The 19,113-nt window shown below is 42.9% G+C and overlaps 1 protein-coding gene across 1 annotated transcript in view; it reads left to right on the plus strand.

Moving 5' to 3' along the window:
* Nucleotides 1-564: 564 nt before the first annotated feature.
* Nucleotides 565-19,113, plus strand: part of LOC104949275 (neural-cadherin-like) — a gene marked incomplete at its 3' end in the record, with an annotated part of 64,198 nt that continues 45,649 nt past the window's right edge. Inside the window, exon 1 of the mRNA XM_010775609.1 lies at nucleotides 565-1,564. Coding sequence (XP_010773911.1) covers nucleotides 565-1,564 — 1,000 coding nt within the window. The remainder of the gene's footprint in view (nucleotides 1,565-19,113) is intronic.

Raw genomic sequence — 19,113 nt, forward strand, 5'->3', positions numbered from 1 at the left:
GCAGCCCCAACTGCTTCACTGGAGCCAGTATTAGTTTTTGGACAGTGTTAAAAGGAGGGATGTGTGTTTACTCGGCTTTCCCTGACAGGAAGGATGAGTGATTTTCACTCTATCAACACTCCAAGCTGAGAGCGGATTTGTGTCATACAGCTGGGGATGCTCCTGCTGCGTGCGTGCACTGCAGGCTCAACCGGGCGCGAACAGCTTTGAGGCAGGGACCCTCCTGACCAGCTCACAGGGTGGGGTTCACCGAGGAGCTCCGTCCACTGTGCGCCGCCACGCCCCCGCGCTTGGCGCTGTCCGGTGCTCTGGTGCTGATCGCTGGATCCGAACACAAGCCCCACTGCCTGCAGCGCGAGGACTGCCTGCACGCGGCCGAGCTGCATGGAGCCCAGAGACGGATCTCTCAGGATGAAAGGGCTCTAAGTTGAGAGGGCTATCCGGGAAGGATCATAATGAGGATAACTATGACGGATATGTTTCTCAAGTGTTTCTCTTATCTTTTGTAATGCTTTCTTTGTTAACCCCTCTCTGTCGCTTGGAGGTACATAACTTGCCACCAACATGATTTGGGGTATCTTTTTATGCTGCCTTCTAAAACCGGCTGCTGGATTTCAAACGCAGGAGCGGCTGCCTTTCTTTCACGGGCATGTTTTTGAGAACTCCCCGACTGCTTCCAAAGTGAACGGACTGAGCATTCCGGTGAGGCGCATCAACGCGCAAAAATGGTGCCCAGTCTCCGGGATGCACTTCAAACTGTACGGCAACGGCAGCGAAGATTTCCGCGCCTTTGCCCACCACAAGCGGGGGAATATATTGCTAAAAACTTCCCGGGTTTTAGACAGAGAGGCTCGCTCAGAATACCTGCTGAGCGTCGGGGTTTGTTGCCAGACGTGCGTCTCGGAGTCTGTCGTCTCCCTGGTTGCCACGGTAAAAGTGGACGTTTTGGACACAAACGATCACGAACCGACTTTTCGCAGTGCAGACACCGTGCACATAACTTTAGACGACACCACTGCTCTCCGTAGTGTGGTTTACAGGCTCCAGGCTGTGGACGCAGACAGCGGCAACAACGCAGAGTTAACATACATGTCCGTGCCCAACAATGGCAGTTTCTATGTTGTCCCGAAAACAGGGGAAGTTTTGCTGGTTGACTCAATCCTGGGGCTCCCCTCTAAAGTCAAATTCTATGTTTTCGCCAGAGACCACGGGTGGCCCCCTCTGACCAGTAAAGGTGTTTTGGTTACTATATCTCCACATAGGTGGGCCACGCGTCCTGCTGAATTAACGGGGTCAGGAAGGGGGGCACGGTGGCCGAGGGCTTTGCTTGACCCGGGCACGGTGGTTTCCCTCAACGTGTCGGAAGACGCCAGCGTCGGCTCGGTCATAACGAGCCTGAGCCCCAGCAGGTTTCCGTCAGCCGCCTACGAGTTGGTTTTCCCGGAGTCAGAGAGCTCCCCGGTGGCCGTGGGGCGAGACAGTGGAGATATCACGATCAGCAGCAGGCTGGATAGGGAGACAGAGCCTGTTCTGGAGCTCACTGTTAAGATTCAGGACAAACGAGGTGTGTAGAATATTCCTACATTAATCCGCACTTAAGTGATGCTGTGCAACACCCCCCCCCCCCCTCCCCCCTCACGTTCCTTCCCGCGCCCCAGGAATTATTTGCATTGTGAGGATGATGCCCTATTTTAAATGGCCCTGCTGCACATATTCCATATGTGTTTGTGCTGCCATCTGGCCCTTCATCAGTGGCCCTTTACAGGCCTCCATCATATCCATACAGGGCTCAGTGTAGCTGCAGCTCATTCCACAGGTGTGCCTTATTATCATACATCCAGACACATACCAACAATGATGATTTTTTTTTTTTACATTTCGAAATATTCTACCAATTTATTATGATATGCATGACATATTTCTTGTGATCAGACATTACAAGCTCATTTGTAGCAGGGGGGAGATTGTTTTCCCTCTGTTTACGTTGAAGGGCCTTTGTGAACTGGTTAGGTATCCTTGATTGACAGAGTTTGTGACTGTGAACTCGTTTTCAGAGCTAATCCTTGCAGAGTGGCAAACCACTGCGACCCTCGCTCCCTCTCATCTGCCAGCATTACCCCTCTAATCCTCTTCTCATTCACGCTCTAGTCCCAGGGATTTGATGTGTAGCACCGCCACAGTCAGACAACCTCTCCAATTCTTGCAGGAGAGATGAAACCAGTGTTGTATCAGTTGCTCAAGTTTTGTTGTTCTCCCTCCGAAAAGTTAGACTCCCAAAAAAAGAACAACCAGGAAAACAAAAACAAGGAATCGAAATTATTTGCTTTGTAATTGAGCTGCACGGTGTGCGGGAAACAGTGTGTGCAGTTTTCAATTGAATTGCCTGCTGCTGTTACATTGCACAGCATGTTCTAGATTGTAATTGCACGCCTGATTGGGCCACATTCTTGCGATGGGGCGTGTGGAGGTTTTTTTAGAGGGAGCAAAAATAGTCCGAATTCTGTCGGGTTTTTCCTTTAATGCACAGTTGGGTACCTTTAATAAGCTGCTCGAGTCTGATAGATATTTAGATACCTCCCTCCATTTTACCTCACTCACCTGCGTGCGTAGCTCTCCTCTCCTGATCAAAGGCATGGCATGTCCTTTATCCTGTGACTACCGCTTTTCTGACAGAATCCTTACATCTGGGAGTGCGAGAGGACAGGCCTTTCTTCTTCTTGTCTCATACCCAATTCCCGCATACACCTCTCTGAGCAAAGGAGTCCATTTTAGCTCGGGTTCTTTATTTTCCATTTCTGGAGATTGGACCTAATCTCCCAAGTGAATTTGCTTCTTACCTTTGGATGTGATTTGGCCTTGGCGTTGCAATGGTCTGTCTCACAGATAAAGGCGTAGACAGAAAGAGAAAAATATGCTTTTTGTCGTGTGTTGAAGGTTTGTTTGTATGCAAGTATGAGACTGCCATACTCAAATTCATCCCAGGTACAATAACAACAGTTTTAATAATGCCCCATGTGTTGCATCGCCTCAACTTATTTCCCCTTTTGTGGACTCTCCGTAGCACAGAGCTGTCCGTGCTGCTGACAGTCACCTGCTGAATGTCAAACAGAAAGCAGTCTGCCAGCAGTTCAAAGAACATTCAATTCAGCAGCATTCAGTGCCCACCATAACAGTATGTATGTATATAGAGCTGGACAAAATAATGGGCACCCTCCACAATCCAGAGCCACAGCATGAATAACTTGGCCGCGAAAACCAGTAGAGATCAAATAAACGTCCCAGAGCCCAGAGACAGGTTCAGGTTTTTATTTTTATTGCATCATCATTGTAGGTATTCTACTGAATTGTTGCCTTTCATTTTTACAACACCATGTGCATAACGTCGATTGCTTTCTAACTTTCTAAAAATCTTACTTCTGATCCTCCTCTTTTTCAACACTAAAATTGCAGCTTCCCATACTTGTGTTAAGGGCTGCAAAGGCCTAAAATGGAAACAACTGACATTACAAAGCATTTTTTTCCTATATATATTTGGATATGTATAAATACAGGAAATCTCACACGATAATGACAAAGTACCTGTTTTTGGACAACATATTTCCTGTATAAGAGAAAAATATCCATATATATTACCCAAAGAAATATCTTTGGTTTCTTTCTGCTGTTCCTCACCCATTTTCAGTTATTGTTGGACGACTGGAAGGCATGCTTTGGTTGTTTGATCAGGAATAATTGCTGTAGGCCGTTTGCTGTGCATGTCACTCACTAGCCACACACTCAGTGTATCCAAAAACCCATCAATTATAGTAAAATATGTTCTCTCTGATAGACTTATCTTGAAAATACATCTTTATGTGAGTCAGCAACAAAGTTGTAGCATGACATGTTTGAGTTAATTGCATGCGCATATTGCATTATTGACAGGGGTGCACACAACTTTCTCAGTGAGGTACTCAGATGAGTACCTGGAGTCAGTGTTTGGTACTCCAACTTCTGGCTCCCCTCAAAATTCCCATGAAGCCCTCTGTATCGCGAATGTCAGCTGTACAGACCGACGTTAACAGCAGCCCTGTCTGTGCACACGGAAACCGACTCTGTCGTCCGGTGATCTAACTTCAGGAAAAGCTTCACAAGTACGTCGGTACGCAAATGCGCTTTGTGACAAAAGTGACGGTACGCATTTCAGATTGTTGCCGCGCATGCGTACCTGCGTACCACTTATGTGCACCCCTGATTATTGATCTTCCATCTATTGAGCAACATTTCTATTACAACTACCACAATTGCCACAAAGCTATATCTTCCTGCTTTGTATGTAGACGTTGACTTTATTTATTATCTTCTAACAGGGTTCACTGCTTAATGTTTAGTGCCTTGGATCATTCCAAGAATGCAAACATGTTTGTTGCAGTCTGTTGGGGGGAAAGAGCACATGTGGGTATTAACTGGTGAATGTAGATTGGCTAAATGTGTGTATTCATTAGCTGGTTAATGTGAGAATGAAATGCTAATCAGACTGGTGCGAGGCTTTCTTATGTTAATAACTTTCCAGTGCGTACAGTGTTATGAGGAGAGCCATCAGAAGAGCGGTTATTTGTGCTTTTCAAATGGAGATTAAAAAGTCTAGTTCGACACTTAGATATCTCGGATAAATTATTCTGACACGCTGCAGATAAGGGGGAGATGGAACAGCTGTACTGGATTACTCTCAGTATGAGTCCACCCGCGTTGACATACTTACCTAAAAGAAAATGTGCTTACCAAAAACTCCCCCCCCCCCCCCGGGGCTCTAAGAAGTGACTTGTTTGAACACTTACATGTCTTTGTACTCTGTTGTGTTAATCAAAACCAATTTCAAAAGGTTTTTTTGGAATACATTTTGAATAATGAGGTTGTTATGTGCTAAGTACGCCAATTTACTGTCATGACAGCTTTGAAGAATTTCCATCCATTTTTAAAAAGACAGATAGGCCTACATGCACCAACATACGGTTGCTTCTCATAGTCATGGATTTAATTAAGACAATTTAATATATCTGCTCATATCTGATTTAATTAATCATGGTCTTGATTGTCATATTCTGCAGAAATCAACCCTCTTAATGTGATCATGCAACATAAATCACATATGCCCGATCAGTGTGAACAGTGACATTGCCTAACCAGTTTAGGATTATTCTAATTTCTGGAGTAATAGTTCTTATATTACATATTCACCACGCTGTGATCCATTACGCCACTTTTTAATTACACCCGCAAAGTAAGGAATTACTTCTCCTTTGCAAAAAGAAAAAAATAACATTTTCAGTTCATTTCTTTTCTTTTAATAATTACCACACTCCAATGAATAAATGAAATAAGAACAATTATGTTTTGTAACTTATGGTCAGAGTTTATTTATAAACCATTATTTTTAGGCAGCAGATATTTTAAGAGGTGGTGAAAGTCTGCATGCATTGACAGTATTGAAGGATCACCTGAAAAGTTATCACGCTGTTCCTGTCACTCTGATTTATGGATGTTGAAATATATATTGACAGTAATTGTGATATTTAAATCACCTTCCTATCGAAGGAAAGGATATCAAGTTAAAGGGGCCCTATTATGCTTATTTTCAGTTTCATATTTGTATTTAGTTTCTATACAGTGACATGCTTTAATGTCCAAAGTGGTCTTTACCTTTCTCATACTGCCTGTACTGCAGCACCTCTTTTCACCCTCTGTCTGAAACCAGAGCCCAGTCTGCTGTGATTGGTTAGCTGGCCGGCTTTATTGTGATTGGTCAACCGCTTAGAGATGTCCGGCCCCCTTATCACGTACAATATATTTGATCGCGAGCATAATAGAGACTCATTAATGAAAGTTATTAATTTTCATAAAAAGAGACAAAACACACGATGAACAAATACAAAGATGAATTTGATTGATAGGCTATTTGTTATTTTGTTTCAAAATGCTCTATAGCATGCAATACTATTCTTATTGTGAATTATTACGCCAGGAGAACTGTGCTGTGTAAATCTGAATCAGCCCTCCCGATGCATCAGATTTAGCATACAGTAGCTTCACCTTGTTTTCCTGAGGAGTCTGTTCTTTCTCAGGGCCCCTTGATATTCCTCCCTTCTCCTTGACTAGGTCCCCTGCTAATGTCGGAGAAATATTTACCTTCTAAACTATATTCAGTGCACCAATAATCCCCGGAGAAAACAATGAATTGAGATTTTCTTCATAGCTCCAGTGTATCAAACCAGCAGTGTAAGAAGAACAGAAGAGGTAACAGTAATGGAAGTAGGCCATGACTCACAGAAACTGGTTATGTGGTGTTGTTTTGAGGAGAGAGAGTGAGGGACCTCTGCAGCTCTTCCTGTAAAGGATTTCTGTTTGCCCACAGAGGATGTCAGTTTAGATTTGTATTGGTGGAGTTTTTTTTCTCTTCCTTTGCTTTTGGTTTGTCCCACCAGAAGAATCCTTTTCTCCACACCTGAGTAGGAATCTGTTAATGATATTTGACGGTTTAAGAGGAGTATTGAACCAGCGTTGCAGTCCTTTGTGAGGTGGAGTGGGGGCTAGTGGAGTGGTTTCTTTCTCTCCTTTAGGTGTCCGTGGGCAGGGTGGCATTCAGCCTGTGGTAATCACCGCTTCTAGGTCTGATTCACCAGGCAACCTTATTCTGCTCTCTCTCCATGCTCCTTCTTTTACTATCTGCGTCTCATAGTCAACATCTTGCCTCATGCTGTCTTTAATCCAATTTCCCTTTCCTTACTACACCGCCCCCCCCCAACACTATATTTGCATATTCCCCTTGCGATGTGAAATGAATTGAGAATAGACCCGATCTCATTTTTGTTTGTAATTTGTGACTGTGAGGCTGTTTGTTTAAGTCGAGAAACAATTTCACAAAAAGCTGCCTGCATTTATTCAATTTAGTAAAAATTGCCCGTGATGATTATGCTTTATAATGTGTGTGTGTGATTGTAAGCGTGTGTGGTGGCTGTGCATATATGTGAGCATTTCGTCCCCACCATGTACAAATCTAATCGTGTAAATGGGTTTGTGTTTCAGCCTGTTAACTGTTATGATTGTCCTTTCAGTATCCTCATACCTCGCAGCAGAGATCCTCAGATTTGTTGCCTCACAACATGCTGTGAAGCTGTAACATGCCGGCAGCATTTGATTTCTGCTCACTGGTCTCTCAGATAAACGGATGTGTCTCAGCAACATCCCTGCAGTCCTCTCTTCTCTATAGTCCTTGCATGTATCTGATGCCAGATAGGAATGAATAGGAGTGTGTGTGTGTGTGTGTGTGTGTTAGGGCTGCACGATATTGGAAAAAACTGACATTGCGATTTGTTTTCCCTCTGCGATATATATTGCGATATGAAAACATACAGGAATTGAAGAAAAGACAATTTTTTTCCCCGCAAACCATCCTTTCTTGAACTTTAATGCTATACAATGTTTGTTTTTTTTAAACTATATTTAACCGGATGAAGGATTTTAGTCACGGACGTCTGAATCTTAAGTTATCAGAGCAACAAGCTGAGCTAGCTCGGTTAGCAGCGCCAAACTGCCCTGGAGAAACACATGAAACTACTTTATTCAGTGTTTTTACCTTTAACCTCCCGGTCCGTTTGCTTTGGAGATTTGATTGTGATTGGTGGTTTCCTTTGCATGCAGAGCCTGCATGTCCCTCACTCAAGTACCCCTGACAGGAGAGCCGCGGAAGTTTTCCTTTTGTAGCAAGCAGCAAAATAATTGTAACATGACGTGTTTGAGTTAATTTGCCTACTTAATATCGCAAGTCCTTTTTTTTTTTTTAAAGTAAGGAAATCACACGTCCACGCGAAGTGAATATCTCGCATGCGCATATCGCGATTATCGTCACGACGCGATATATCGTGCAGCCCTAGTGTGTGTCACAGTTTAAACAAAAAAAGATGGGATTAAGTGCAGAGAACAAGAGCAAGCCAGGAAGGGAGGAAGGAAAAGTAGTTTCCATGTGTGGAGAGATATTTAAAGTGGGAACAAGGCACTTCTATCACGGGCAGAGAAAGGTCAGGACAAGCTGTAATGCTGGGGGCACCGCCACAGAGCGTGGCTTTAAGATCACAAAGGTTAACCGAGGCAAAGGTGAGAAACCAGTAGAGGAATGAGAAAGACGGGGGAAAAGATGTAGGCAGAATACGATGGGAGGGTTGTATAAAAGCATGTCTGTGCGAGATTGTTTTCCCCCTGTGCCTATAAGCTTTACTGAAGATAAGTAAAGGGCAGCCAGATCAGAGGCTGGGAGTTGTGTACCGCTGATGAGAGGTCAGCCTAGCGCAACATAATTGTCAGATGGTTAGAGGGCAGGTGTGAGAAGCTATTGGGGTGGCAGCAGGGGAATGAGGTGCGCATGTACTCCAGTCTGTATGGAGAGGAAGGCTACTGGGCACAGAAGGGGTGGGAGAAAATACACTACTGTACAGTGGTGAAAAGGGCAGGGTGTGCGGGTGTTTGTCTGAAGATTGTTCGGGGGCAAATGGAGGGAGGATGTGGAGAAAAATACGACCTGACCTTTGGAATGACGTGGACAGAGAAAGCAGAAGATAGAGACATAGAAAGACAGAATATTGTGTTTTCTCAACCCGGAACACTGTTATGATAGGTAACAAGGGGCCAGGGACTCTTTAACAAGGCTTTTAAATAACCGGCAACATATTTTGTTTGTTATTTCCTTTAATGGTGGTTTTCCTAAGGCCACTTAGTCTGCAACGTACCTTGTGGGCCAATTAATATCATATGAAGACCCGGTGTACTCAAAGGAGGCAGGGGGAACTGAAGAAGGGTTAATATCTATATATATCTAATTCTATTTATATATACAGTCTCTGGTTGATATTAGAATAAATGACAGCATCAAGTCAGGTGATGATCCGGCAACATCCAACACTTAAATATAACACATGGTGCAGTGTCAAAAAAAAAAGTTCTAATTCAAACCTGTAAACTTAATAGCTGCTTCATCACTTCCCAGACCTGTTTGGGCCATGCACTCTTTTCAGGAACTATTTCCTTAGGTATATCTTATGTCTTTATAATCTTTATTTATATATTTAACATCTTATCTTGTATCACTTTATGACAGACAGACAACGAACCGTAAGATAACCATAGTCAACCTAGATTACGCGATGAATGCTACTCAAACAATTGTGGTATAGACTTCCATAATATGAGAACTTCCGAAATATCAAGATGAACATATCAAATAAAGATGCACTCTTTCTGTGCCTCATAAAACTGTTTAAAATCAATGTTGAAAAAGAAATAATTGTTATGATATGACAAGGGTGTGGTTAACAGTTTGTTAGGTGAAGACACACACATGACTTGGCTGTGATGACATTAGGATTAAAATGATAGCAACTACAAAAAACCCGGAAAGTAAACGAAGGGTAATACAAAAGCCGAGATGTTGATGACTCTTCCCACACCCTGACCCCCTACCTTTTTCGGATGTTGCGGCTCCAGAATACCTTTCTGACTGACAGGAGTCATTATTCCTAGAGGTCACTTCCACTTAAACGTGTCATTGCGGAGCATTTGCTGACTGATGCTGTTCTCTTTCTTTGAAGGACACTTGGCAGGGAGATCTGTGGCACTAAAACTTTTGTTTGGTTTGAAGACCTGCCATGCCTTAATGAATATAACTAATAGCATGAGCACCACATTTTATCATGACATAATGACAAAGACAGAGACAGCTGCTTAAGGTCAGCATCGACCCCGCGACAGATCCAATTGGCAAAGACTAGCAGAGCAACTGCAACAGTGAAGAAGTTATTTATGCGTATATGCTTATGTCAGGGCATCATGCGTTGGCTTAAATTGTGAAAAAACATAATTATAGAGCCCAAGAGGTGTGAATATGTCTGTCATACTGTTTACACAAGCAGTGCATATATCTCATTACAGCAGAAGCCTGCAATGAAAACAGTCGACCCACATAAATTAGACCAGCGCGGTGTGTGCGGTGGGAGTTTTGAGTGCTGCAGTGTTGTGAGGACAGTCATGGCGGCAGGGAGTTTTTATCTGGCCGAGGGTCTGCATTATTGATGCCCATTACCAGACATTGTCAACCCCAGACACTGCACAGAGTCAGCCGCTGTCAGGTAAATGTCTTGCTGACCTCAAGCTGCACAGATCCCCAGAATGCCTGCCTGTGTGATAAATGAAGAACATTTGCACATTTACCAATCAACAGCTGAGAAGTTTTGGTTTTATCTAATAATAATGATTTGTTAAGGTTTGAGGAGTTTGATGACAGGAATTTTGCCTCCTGCTAAATTAGGATTTGTTAATGAGCACAGTGTAGCAGTTGGCTCTCCCCTCAACGCCTGCCATTCTCCGTGTCCATTTATAACTTTTGTCGCAGCTCCACCTTTTGCATGCTGGATAGCCTCTTTGTGACTTTCCCCCGAAGAGCTGAATTGATTTTGTGCTATTGATTAACCAGGAGCTGTTTTGCTCCCAGTCACAAAACATCACTTTAAACTACAATTTATTTGTCGCAGAACACACTGTGACAGACTGTTGCTGATAGTTTACAAACTCGCACAGAGGTAGGTGTGTGATTGAGTCCGAGGGCTGATAGAACCATCTTGAAGCACTCTAATGAATCAGCCTTTCAGACAAGACCGCTGGAATGAGCAGGGGAACATTGGAGCTAGCGCGGGGACATGCCATGGGATTTCAATGCTTGTGCTTATTTGTCTATTTGGTGTTGAATTTCTCAACCTTTTGTACCCAAAGGTCCAATTAACTGAGCATAACAATGGCTGCAGCTCCGCTCTCGGTGGGCCAAAAAGGCACTGATAAACACGCATGACACAGACAACTTTCAAAGCTTTGCCGGGTGAACTGTGAACAAGGAGATTTTTAATGCAGAAAAAAGGAAAGATCACATGGACGGCCAAGTTGCCTAGTGAGATGTTTTGACATGCCATGAACTTTGCTTTGCATGGAAGTGCACAAATGGCAGAAATTGCCGTAATTGCGCGACACCAATTTGCACAGTGTGAGTGGGGCTTTTGTTGAAAAGATGAAAATGACTGCCATACAGAAGGAAAAAAAAGAACAGAAGAGATGAGAACAAGACTTTTTGGTCTGACTAGCGATCAGAAAGAATATGTAGAAGGCGAAGGAACTACTGCTCAAATGAGAAAATGTGTTTGAAGATGGCGTCCATCTCATGGTTCAGTTATTTAATCAATTCCGGGAAACAGGGAGACAGACTACAACTCCATCACAGCCAGAGGACGGCTGATTACAGGAGCAGGTGTTTTTGATGCGGAGAAAAATGTTAGTGCCTCTCAGGGCTGATGAGAATTCAGGAGAGAGCATACATTGGCTGTTATATGGATATTTTCCAATTTGACTCGTGTGTGAGAGTGAGATATATAGGTAGGTAGACATGCAAACAGTAGCCAGACACCACAAAGGAGGACATACAAAATACCTTTTTTCTTCCTGCCTGCTGTATGATCTGGCTTTGACTATTTATTCTACGCTTTTGTTATGTTCTTGTCATCTGTATTTTTACATTTCTGTTATGTCTGTTCCAAACTTGTGAGTGTGGGTGGAGCGTGTGTGAGGGGGTTTCTCACTTTTTGTTTCAGGCTAACAATTAGTGTCAGCGGAACCAGTGAATGTGCATGGCTTTTCTTTCGATCTGCCTCGACATTGAATGGCTTAATTCTGTGTTCTAATCAGGCCATATGGTCTCTACAGTCTGATGATGTGCAGAGGAGGATGGGATAGGGATGTCGTAGTGTCGTGAGTAGTGCCAGCCTCGCCACGGCAACACAAAGATTGGCACGAGCCACTACCACACATTAAAGATCAAGATCTGGAGCTGAGTGCACAGGGTTTGCAGCAGCCATCGTAACCCCATTTTACTCAAATACAAATAATAATGAGCGTTTTTAGAGTCTGAGCTAAGGTCATGCCATTTTTCACAAGTTATCGGCTCATAATTATGCCTGCCCTTTCTGCCCTGACAACACAGCTGCTATTTAATCAGTCATTTGAAAAATAAATTGTTCAAATGTGCATTTACTTGGTTTTGATGGATATCTCTGATGGAGAAATGGCTGCGTGCGACAAACGCTAAATTGAGGATCTGCCCCTAAATGTTCGGTTAGCCCCGTGAATAATCGTTCGCTCAAAGTTACAAATGAGTCACTCAGCCTGACTTAATATTTGGATTGAATGCGAGACCAACATATATTTACAGTAAATCCTACTGATGGAGCATTGCTCTTAAAAAATAATATTAGTAGGAGATTATCCAATGGGAATGTGTGAATATTAACACAGATTTGGGGCATTAAAGTTGATTAATATTGGTCTTTTCTACATATGTTAGACATAATCATAGATTTATGTTGTGAACGTGGCTCTGATAGCAGATATTGTGATTTATTGTGATGAGGTGGGGGAGCTTTAACACTTGGTTTCTCTTGTGCACAGTGGGTGATAAACATTGATCTTGTTTAATCTTGCTGGCCTGCTGCTAATGACGGGAGATGATGGTGCACACAGGACAGACAGCTCACTGGATTAGATATCTAAATGAGGACTTTATCCTCATCCTCTCTTCCTCTTCCCCCATTACCAATAAGCCAGGCGGCAGTCACATGCTGAGTTACAGTTTAATGCATGTGAGGAGTGCAGTGTTTAGCCTGTTGTGTGCACATGTGTGTGTAAGCAGACAATGGATAATGTTTTTCTGTGCAAGCCTGCAGCATTTACATTGGAGAAACACTGTCAGAGTCTGCTGCTCCATACTAATCTGCTGTACTTCTGCAGAAATACATTTGCAATAATGCCACACATTATTATACCTATGCACAATAACAGACAGTGATAGAGTTTTCCAAGACTCTGCTCCCCTCCTCTGGTGTGCTAAACAAACACAGACCCAGGTTCTGGTTTCAGTGATAGATTAATGCTGTCTTACCCACACACTGTGGCCTGTTTTCCCATTAAACCTGTACGATTCCCCTTGTTGCTTCTCCCTGGCCCTGGTCTAACTTTTTGTGTGTGTGTGTGTCTGTGTGTGTTGGCGTCCCTGACCGTGCGTGTGTTTGTGTTCCCTTGCCTATATAGCATGTGCTTCTATGGATAGATATTGAAAGGGCTCCCAGGACAACTGCCATCAATCACCAACTCAGAGGGAAATGGTGAGAGGTATGGAGGGTGGAAAGAGAGATGGAGGTCGTCACAGGAAGCAGCATTTGGAGAAAAGGAGAGGGGGAGACAGCAGAAAACTGTATGAAGGGATGGAGCAGTCCGGGCTGCCTCTGATTGAGCTGGGTAGTGTAGTTTATATCCTTTAAAGATAAGACCGGGGAGCAATGCTCAGCAGCTTCCTCCCCCTGTAGCTTGAACTGAGCGTGATAATAAGAAAGCGTGAATGGAGCAAATTGAATTAATGCCGCGGCACACCATAAAAGCCCTAACTATAATGCATTTTAAAATCCTATAATGAGCCGAGAGCTAAAATAATTTCACACTCCAGTGAAGAAGATGACCCTCAAACTGATTTTTGGTGACACCGCAAGGGCTTTTGTCATTTAATGTGACTGTAGGTGCTATGTCTAAATGACACTCACTCTTACTTCCTGGGGTACGCCGGCGCGGGGCAAACTTAAAGCGAACAAACCCGGTCGAAATTCCGGCAACACATGCATAGCTTTAATCAGAGCGAGGGAGCGGCTGCTTGCCTGCTGATGTCTCGCTTGGGTCAGCTTTACAGTCTCGGGGTGAAAAAGAGTTGCAGGGAGGGCACATCTGCCATGGAAGTACTCCCTCATTACTCTCCATTAACAGCCCATTCAGTGATGGCTACAGCAGTAGAAGTTGGACCCTATCCCACTTGTGTACACACACACACACACACACACACACACACACACACACACACACACACACACACACACACACACACACACACACACACACACACACACACACACACACACACAGAGAGTAAAGGCACAGATGTGTGCTTTTGCTATGTAAACACACAGGGACACACAAAGTATTTTTCACCGTTCCCCACCTTCACATGCTCTCAGCTCTCCCATCCTCATCATTAGAGTCGTACTGTCATAAAGCTCAAATTACCTCTCCATCATCAAACCAGGGAGAGGGAGAAAGATAGCTCTCTGACACACAGTAACACTAACAGACGGCCGCTGATAGAGACTAATGACAAAATGAAAGCCTCTATATGAGCAGTGCACTTTTCTGGCTGGAATGGAGGTAGCAACATGATATCAATCGCCATTTCCTCTCCTCTTTTCTCTGCCCCCGACCTTCACCAACACTAACACCCAACCCTGCTCACCATTCCTTGAGGAAATATAGTTTTTTGGAGCTACTTAGGCATTCTTGGAACTCCTACTACTTTCCACCAAAGCAGGTGTGAGCTGAGGGGTGCATACTGTATGAGCATCCTGCTGTTTCTCCTGGAAACACGTGTGCATCCCTACTTTTACACATCAGTACACATACTGAACAACACGCACACATATCGGGACTTCACATCAACACATGCACAGACAATTTCACACACGAAGCACACATGAATGCACAAACAAGACGAAATTCGCTGATACTTCAATACTCTGACGCAGGGCCGATTTTTGGCATAGCCGACATAGGCGGTCGCCTAGGGCTCCAGACCTGGGGGGCGCTGCGCTGGTAGCTCTGGGAGGGAAAAAAACATTTTTGACCGTTGGTGCTCATCCTAATTTTCGGCCTTAATGTAACAACATTCATAATTAAGTAAATGTAACACCCTTTTCACCCCGGTTACACGTTTAATTTGCCCTGTACGATGGGCGCTGTAAGTGAGGAAAGTGGGGGATGTTGGCTTGTTAGGCGCCCGCAGCTCACAGCCAAAGTGCGAGTTGAGTGTGTGAGCGAGCAAGAGAGAGGGCGCACCGGTACCGGCGCTGTTATTATTAGAATCTGGTGCTAGCTGCTCTAACGGATATAAGAAGTAGATCTTTCTACAACCAGCTTGGAGGAGAGCTCTCCTGTCAGACTGAGAGGCTCAGTGAGGTAAAGGGCTCTCTGAGTGTTTAGATAGTTCACTTTGGTCTAACTTATCTCAGTGGGTCTCAAACGTTTTGGTCACAATTTATGTAAACAAAAAGCTAAAATCTCGCCTAGGGCAGCAAATTGGCTAGAGCCGGCCCTGCTCTGACGTCTCCGAACAAATCCTTGTGCAGAGAGTACATACATGTAACACTTAAAATGCACCCATGTGATGTGTTCAATTGTAGAAAACACACCTCTACATGTTCCCTGCTACAGGCAGGAACAAATGAAAGCTCACATGGCACAAACCTTGTATACCTCTTTCTGAGAGACTACACTTGAATATTGCATTTTGAAATGATACAATAATATTAATAAATAGTATTTATATAACACCTTTCATAACATGCAGATCATGTTGCTTCACAGGGGAAAACAAAACAATAACAAAGAAAAACATACATAATGGAAAGCAATAAAACATGACAAAAACAATAAGAGGATGAAACCGATGTATGAACATAAAGTCAGGATCAAAACGAGCAGAGCATAAATAAGCTAGGTAAGGACTCTGATCATAGACCAGGCTCTTGATCTGAGAGAAGTTAAAGAGTGTGCTTTTCTTGAAGTCACTCACAGACTCTCATTGTCAGATATGCAGTGGTAGTGTTTTCCATAGTTTTGGGGTAAAGGCGCTAAACGCTGCTTCAGCAATTTAGCTTTTATTCCTTGGATGTGTTAATAGTCCAGAGTAGCAGTTCTCAATCTTTTCCAGTCACGACACCCTTAAAATAATCAGGTTGCTGTTTGTGACTACCCCCCTCTTGGATCATAGATGTATCACTAATTTTTGAAACAAATCTATTCTAAGGAAAAGTAAAGACAATAGTAATATAAAAGCCACAAGGTTGGTATTTGTTTCACATCCAACTGGCAATCCCCAGGGACCTTCTTTGGTGTCCCTAAAGTAAAAAACCTTTGGCCCAGATTATGTAGGTCTGAATCACATGAGAAAGATCTATGATGTGTGACAACATTGTTCAATATTGGGATGACAATGACTTGGGATAAATAACAACATTAAAGTTTGCATACTCAATATGCATTTCCTTTGTTCATGTCGAATACTTCCTAAATAACTTGCCTAAATGTTGTTTCTGGAGCAGCGACAGCAATGTTTCACAACAGCAAAGTCACTATACAGACTCATTAATATCTCAGTGGAAACAATCTAAAAATGTCAATAAAGTAATTTATTATCCCGAGAGAAGTTTAGAAAGAAGGAGGAACACAGACATCAGTCAGTATCAGAAATTCGTCTGGTCCTCTGTCCTCCTCTGATGTGATTCAGTGTCTGCAGGTACCGCTGCAGGCACTGAATCACAGGGAGGGGGGGCTGCTTTGTTCAAGCCAGTACTTCATACAAGTGTGCGAGAAATTGGCCAAACTCTAAGTGGAAAACTAAGTTATACTGCATAGAAATCTATTGTTAGCTTGTCACAATCCCCCATTAGCTTCAAGTTAGTTTAGTTGTGATAGTAGTTATTGACTTAATACTTACAAAGGCTTTATTGCAGTTGCTTACCGTAGTGAACAAAGTTGTTTGTCAAGTTGAGTCACCTTAACTGCTCTGCTCTGCTGCTTCTGTGTATGTGTGTCTGTGTTTGAGTATTTGTGTAGGTGGAGGAGCATCACACAGAGCAGGGATGCGGCTTGGTAATAAATATCATGCTCTTTAGCCCTGGAGCCATTTCAAAATCCGGTTTCGCTTACCATCCCAAAAATAAAAATATTGTTCTTATTCGTTTCAGGCAGCAATGTGTTTATCACACATGTTCATATCACGATGGCCGTGAAAATATGCTTATCGGTCAGCACTAGAGTGTAGTATGACAGATATTCTGCTATTCGTGAGGGGGCCATTTCATTTAGAGCTTTTAAATCAATAAAATAACTTTAAAATGTTGCTGTCCTATGGGATACAGGCAGTGCAGAGAGGTGAGCACTGGAATGATATGTTATTTTCTCTCTTCGTGCCACCTTTCCAAATGACCAGTCTGTGCTTTACAGTGTGCAACAGGGTGGGCATACGGGCTGTGGCACATCCATGTTATTTTCAGTGGGTCAATGGGAGGAACGCTGGCTGTGTGCAATGTACTGTACAGTACGTATGCTCGAGTGCATATTATTACTACACTAAGTGTCTGTTTGGATAGCAGCGACATTGTTCCATCACAGATTTGAGAATAGAGAGCATACTTCAGAGCCCGATCTAATTATGTGTGATATCACAGATAGTCGTGAAGATACAACACTTGACTACTAATGTAGTGCTTATGCAAATGTAGCCTTATACCTGTGGATGGTGATTTCTCCCTACTTTTATTTGAGCAGAAGCAAGAAATCCCACACAATGTCAATCACCTGTACTAAAAAATAAAAGTAATCATTTGTTTATTTGCCTTCCCCTGCCTATCAAAAGCTCAAAGAAAACCAACCTCTGTGGCATTTAAGGAACGCATATTTAAGCTTCTTATGTTGCCTTCCAATCAATTTTAGCCTGAAGATCCTTTCTTCTCCCCCAACAAATGGGCTGTTTGCACCCGCTGTTAGCAAGCTTTTAACTCTCAATCTCACTATGTTACAACAAATGTACAGTTTAAAAGTCTAGATAAGAGATAAAAGACAACCAAGCATTTTAAAGCAGGGATTGGAAAACATTTACCTTATAAAAAATGTATACTGCAGCATTGTGTCTTCTTTTAGGACCCAACTGAAAACCTAATTATCTTTGAACAGTCAACCTGTTACTGCCCTCATTATGCCGTAGGACTAATATTGATTTGTTGGGAGCACTGGGCCTGTTGGCTTTGATGGTGTATTTAGCATTAGCTGAAACGGTGAATGGACTATTAGTCCTGTTTTATGTGTTACTGATACTCCTGTTGTGTGGGTCTTAATAGGGAAGTGTACGCTCTACTGTTGTCTTGCTGATAGTTTGTTTACATTGGTATTGTCCAACTTGACACAATTAGATGAACACTGTGACAGTTGGTGGGGAATTAGTATGCGATGCTGCCTGGAGACAAAGCCAGATAAGAATATCAATATCAACATGATCTCTTTGCAGGCATGCTGAAGGTCGGAGTTGTGTTTAACACAGTGTTAGCTTAGCGCAAAGATTGGGAAAAAACGTTAGCCTGGCCAAATACATGTTAGCCTACTGATGGAAGTATTAAGACCTGTCCTGTCTACCTTCCACCCAACAAACAGTGAGACCTCGGCCCTGCCTGTTACAAGTTTGACTCCTGTTGGTTCCCTCTCTCCTGGCAGACAGAAAAGAGCCAAGCGATACCCTAAATGTTTATTTTGTATTACTTCCAGTAATGCACTTTATTCCACTTATAACTTTGGCCTTCTGAGGGGGTGAGTCAGTTGAATTACTGGAAAAACTGACGTCAATGCATACCCTCTATTATAATAGTGCGTGTCATTTTTACCCTCTAGAGGTTTTTCTTGTTTATGTTAAACTCAATCATTGTGGATTCTCTATGGTGGAGTTCGACAATAGGTTTATTTTTTCTCTACAAAGAAGAGACATTTGACTTGAATCCATCTGTTCAGTTCAAATCCTTTCAGTTTGTGCTTATGATTAAACTGGGACAATTTGGTTCAGTGTCATATGAGATCCTCAGAATCAGCCCTGGATGCCAAACATCTTGTCAAGACTCTGTAACCTGGCAGAAAGTAACCAAAAATATTTACTGAACATTGAAATACTTGTATTTTACTTTAGTATTTCATTTACATAAATATTTTTGACATTTTACTCAATTACATTTATCCTGTTTTACTGCTGTAGCTAATGCTAGAAGATTTAAAGAGGACATATCATGCTCATTTTCAGGTTTTCAGTATTTTGTGTTGGATTGCTAGCCAATAGCAGCGTGACAATCACTATGTTACGGAGGTCCAATCGAGGCGTTTCAGGCGGGGAGAGAGAAACTACTTCTGTTAGAA

Source organism: Notothenia coriiceps, unplaced genomic scaffold, assembly GCF_000735185.1.
Source record: "Notothenia coriiceps isolate Sejong01 unplaced genomic scaffold, NC01 NC01_scaffold00015822, whole genome shotgun sequence".
Taxonomy (NCBI): Eukaryota; Metazoa; Chordata; class Actinopteri; order Perciformes; family Nototheniidae; genus Notothenia; species Notothenia coriiceps.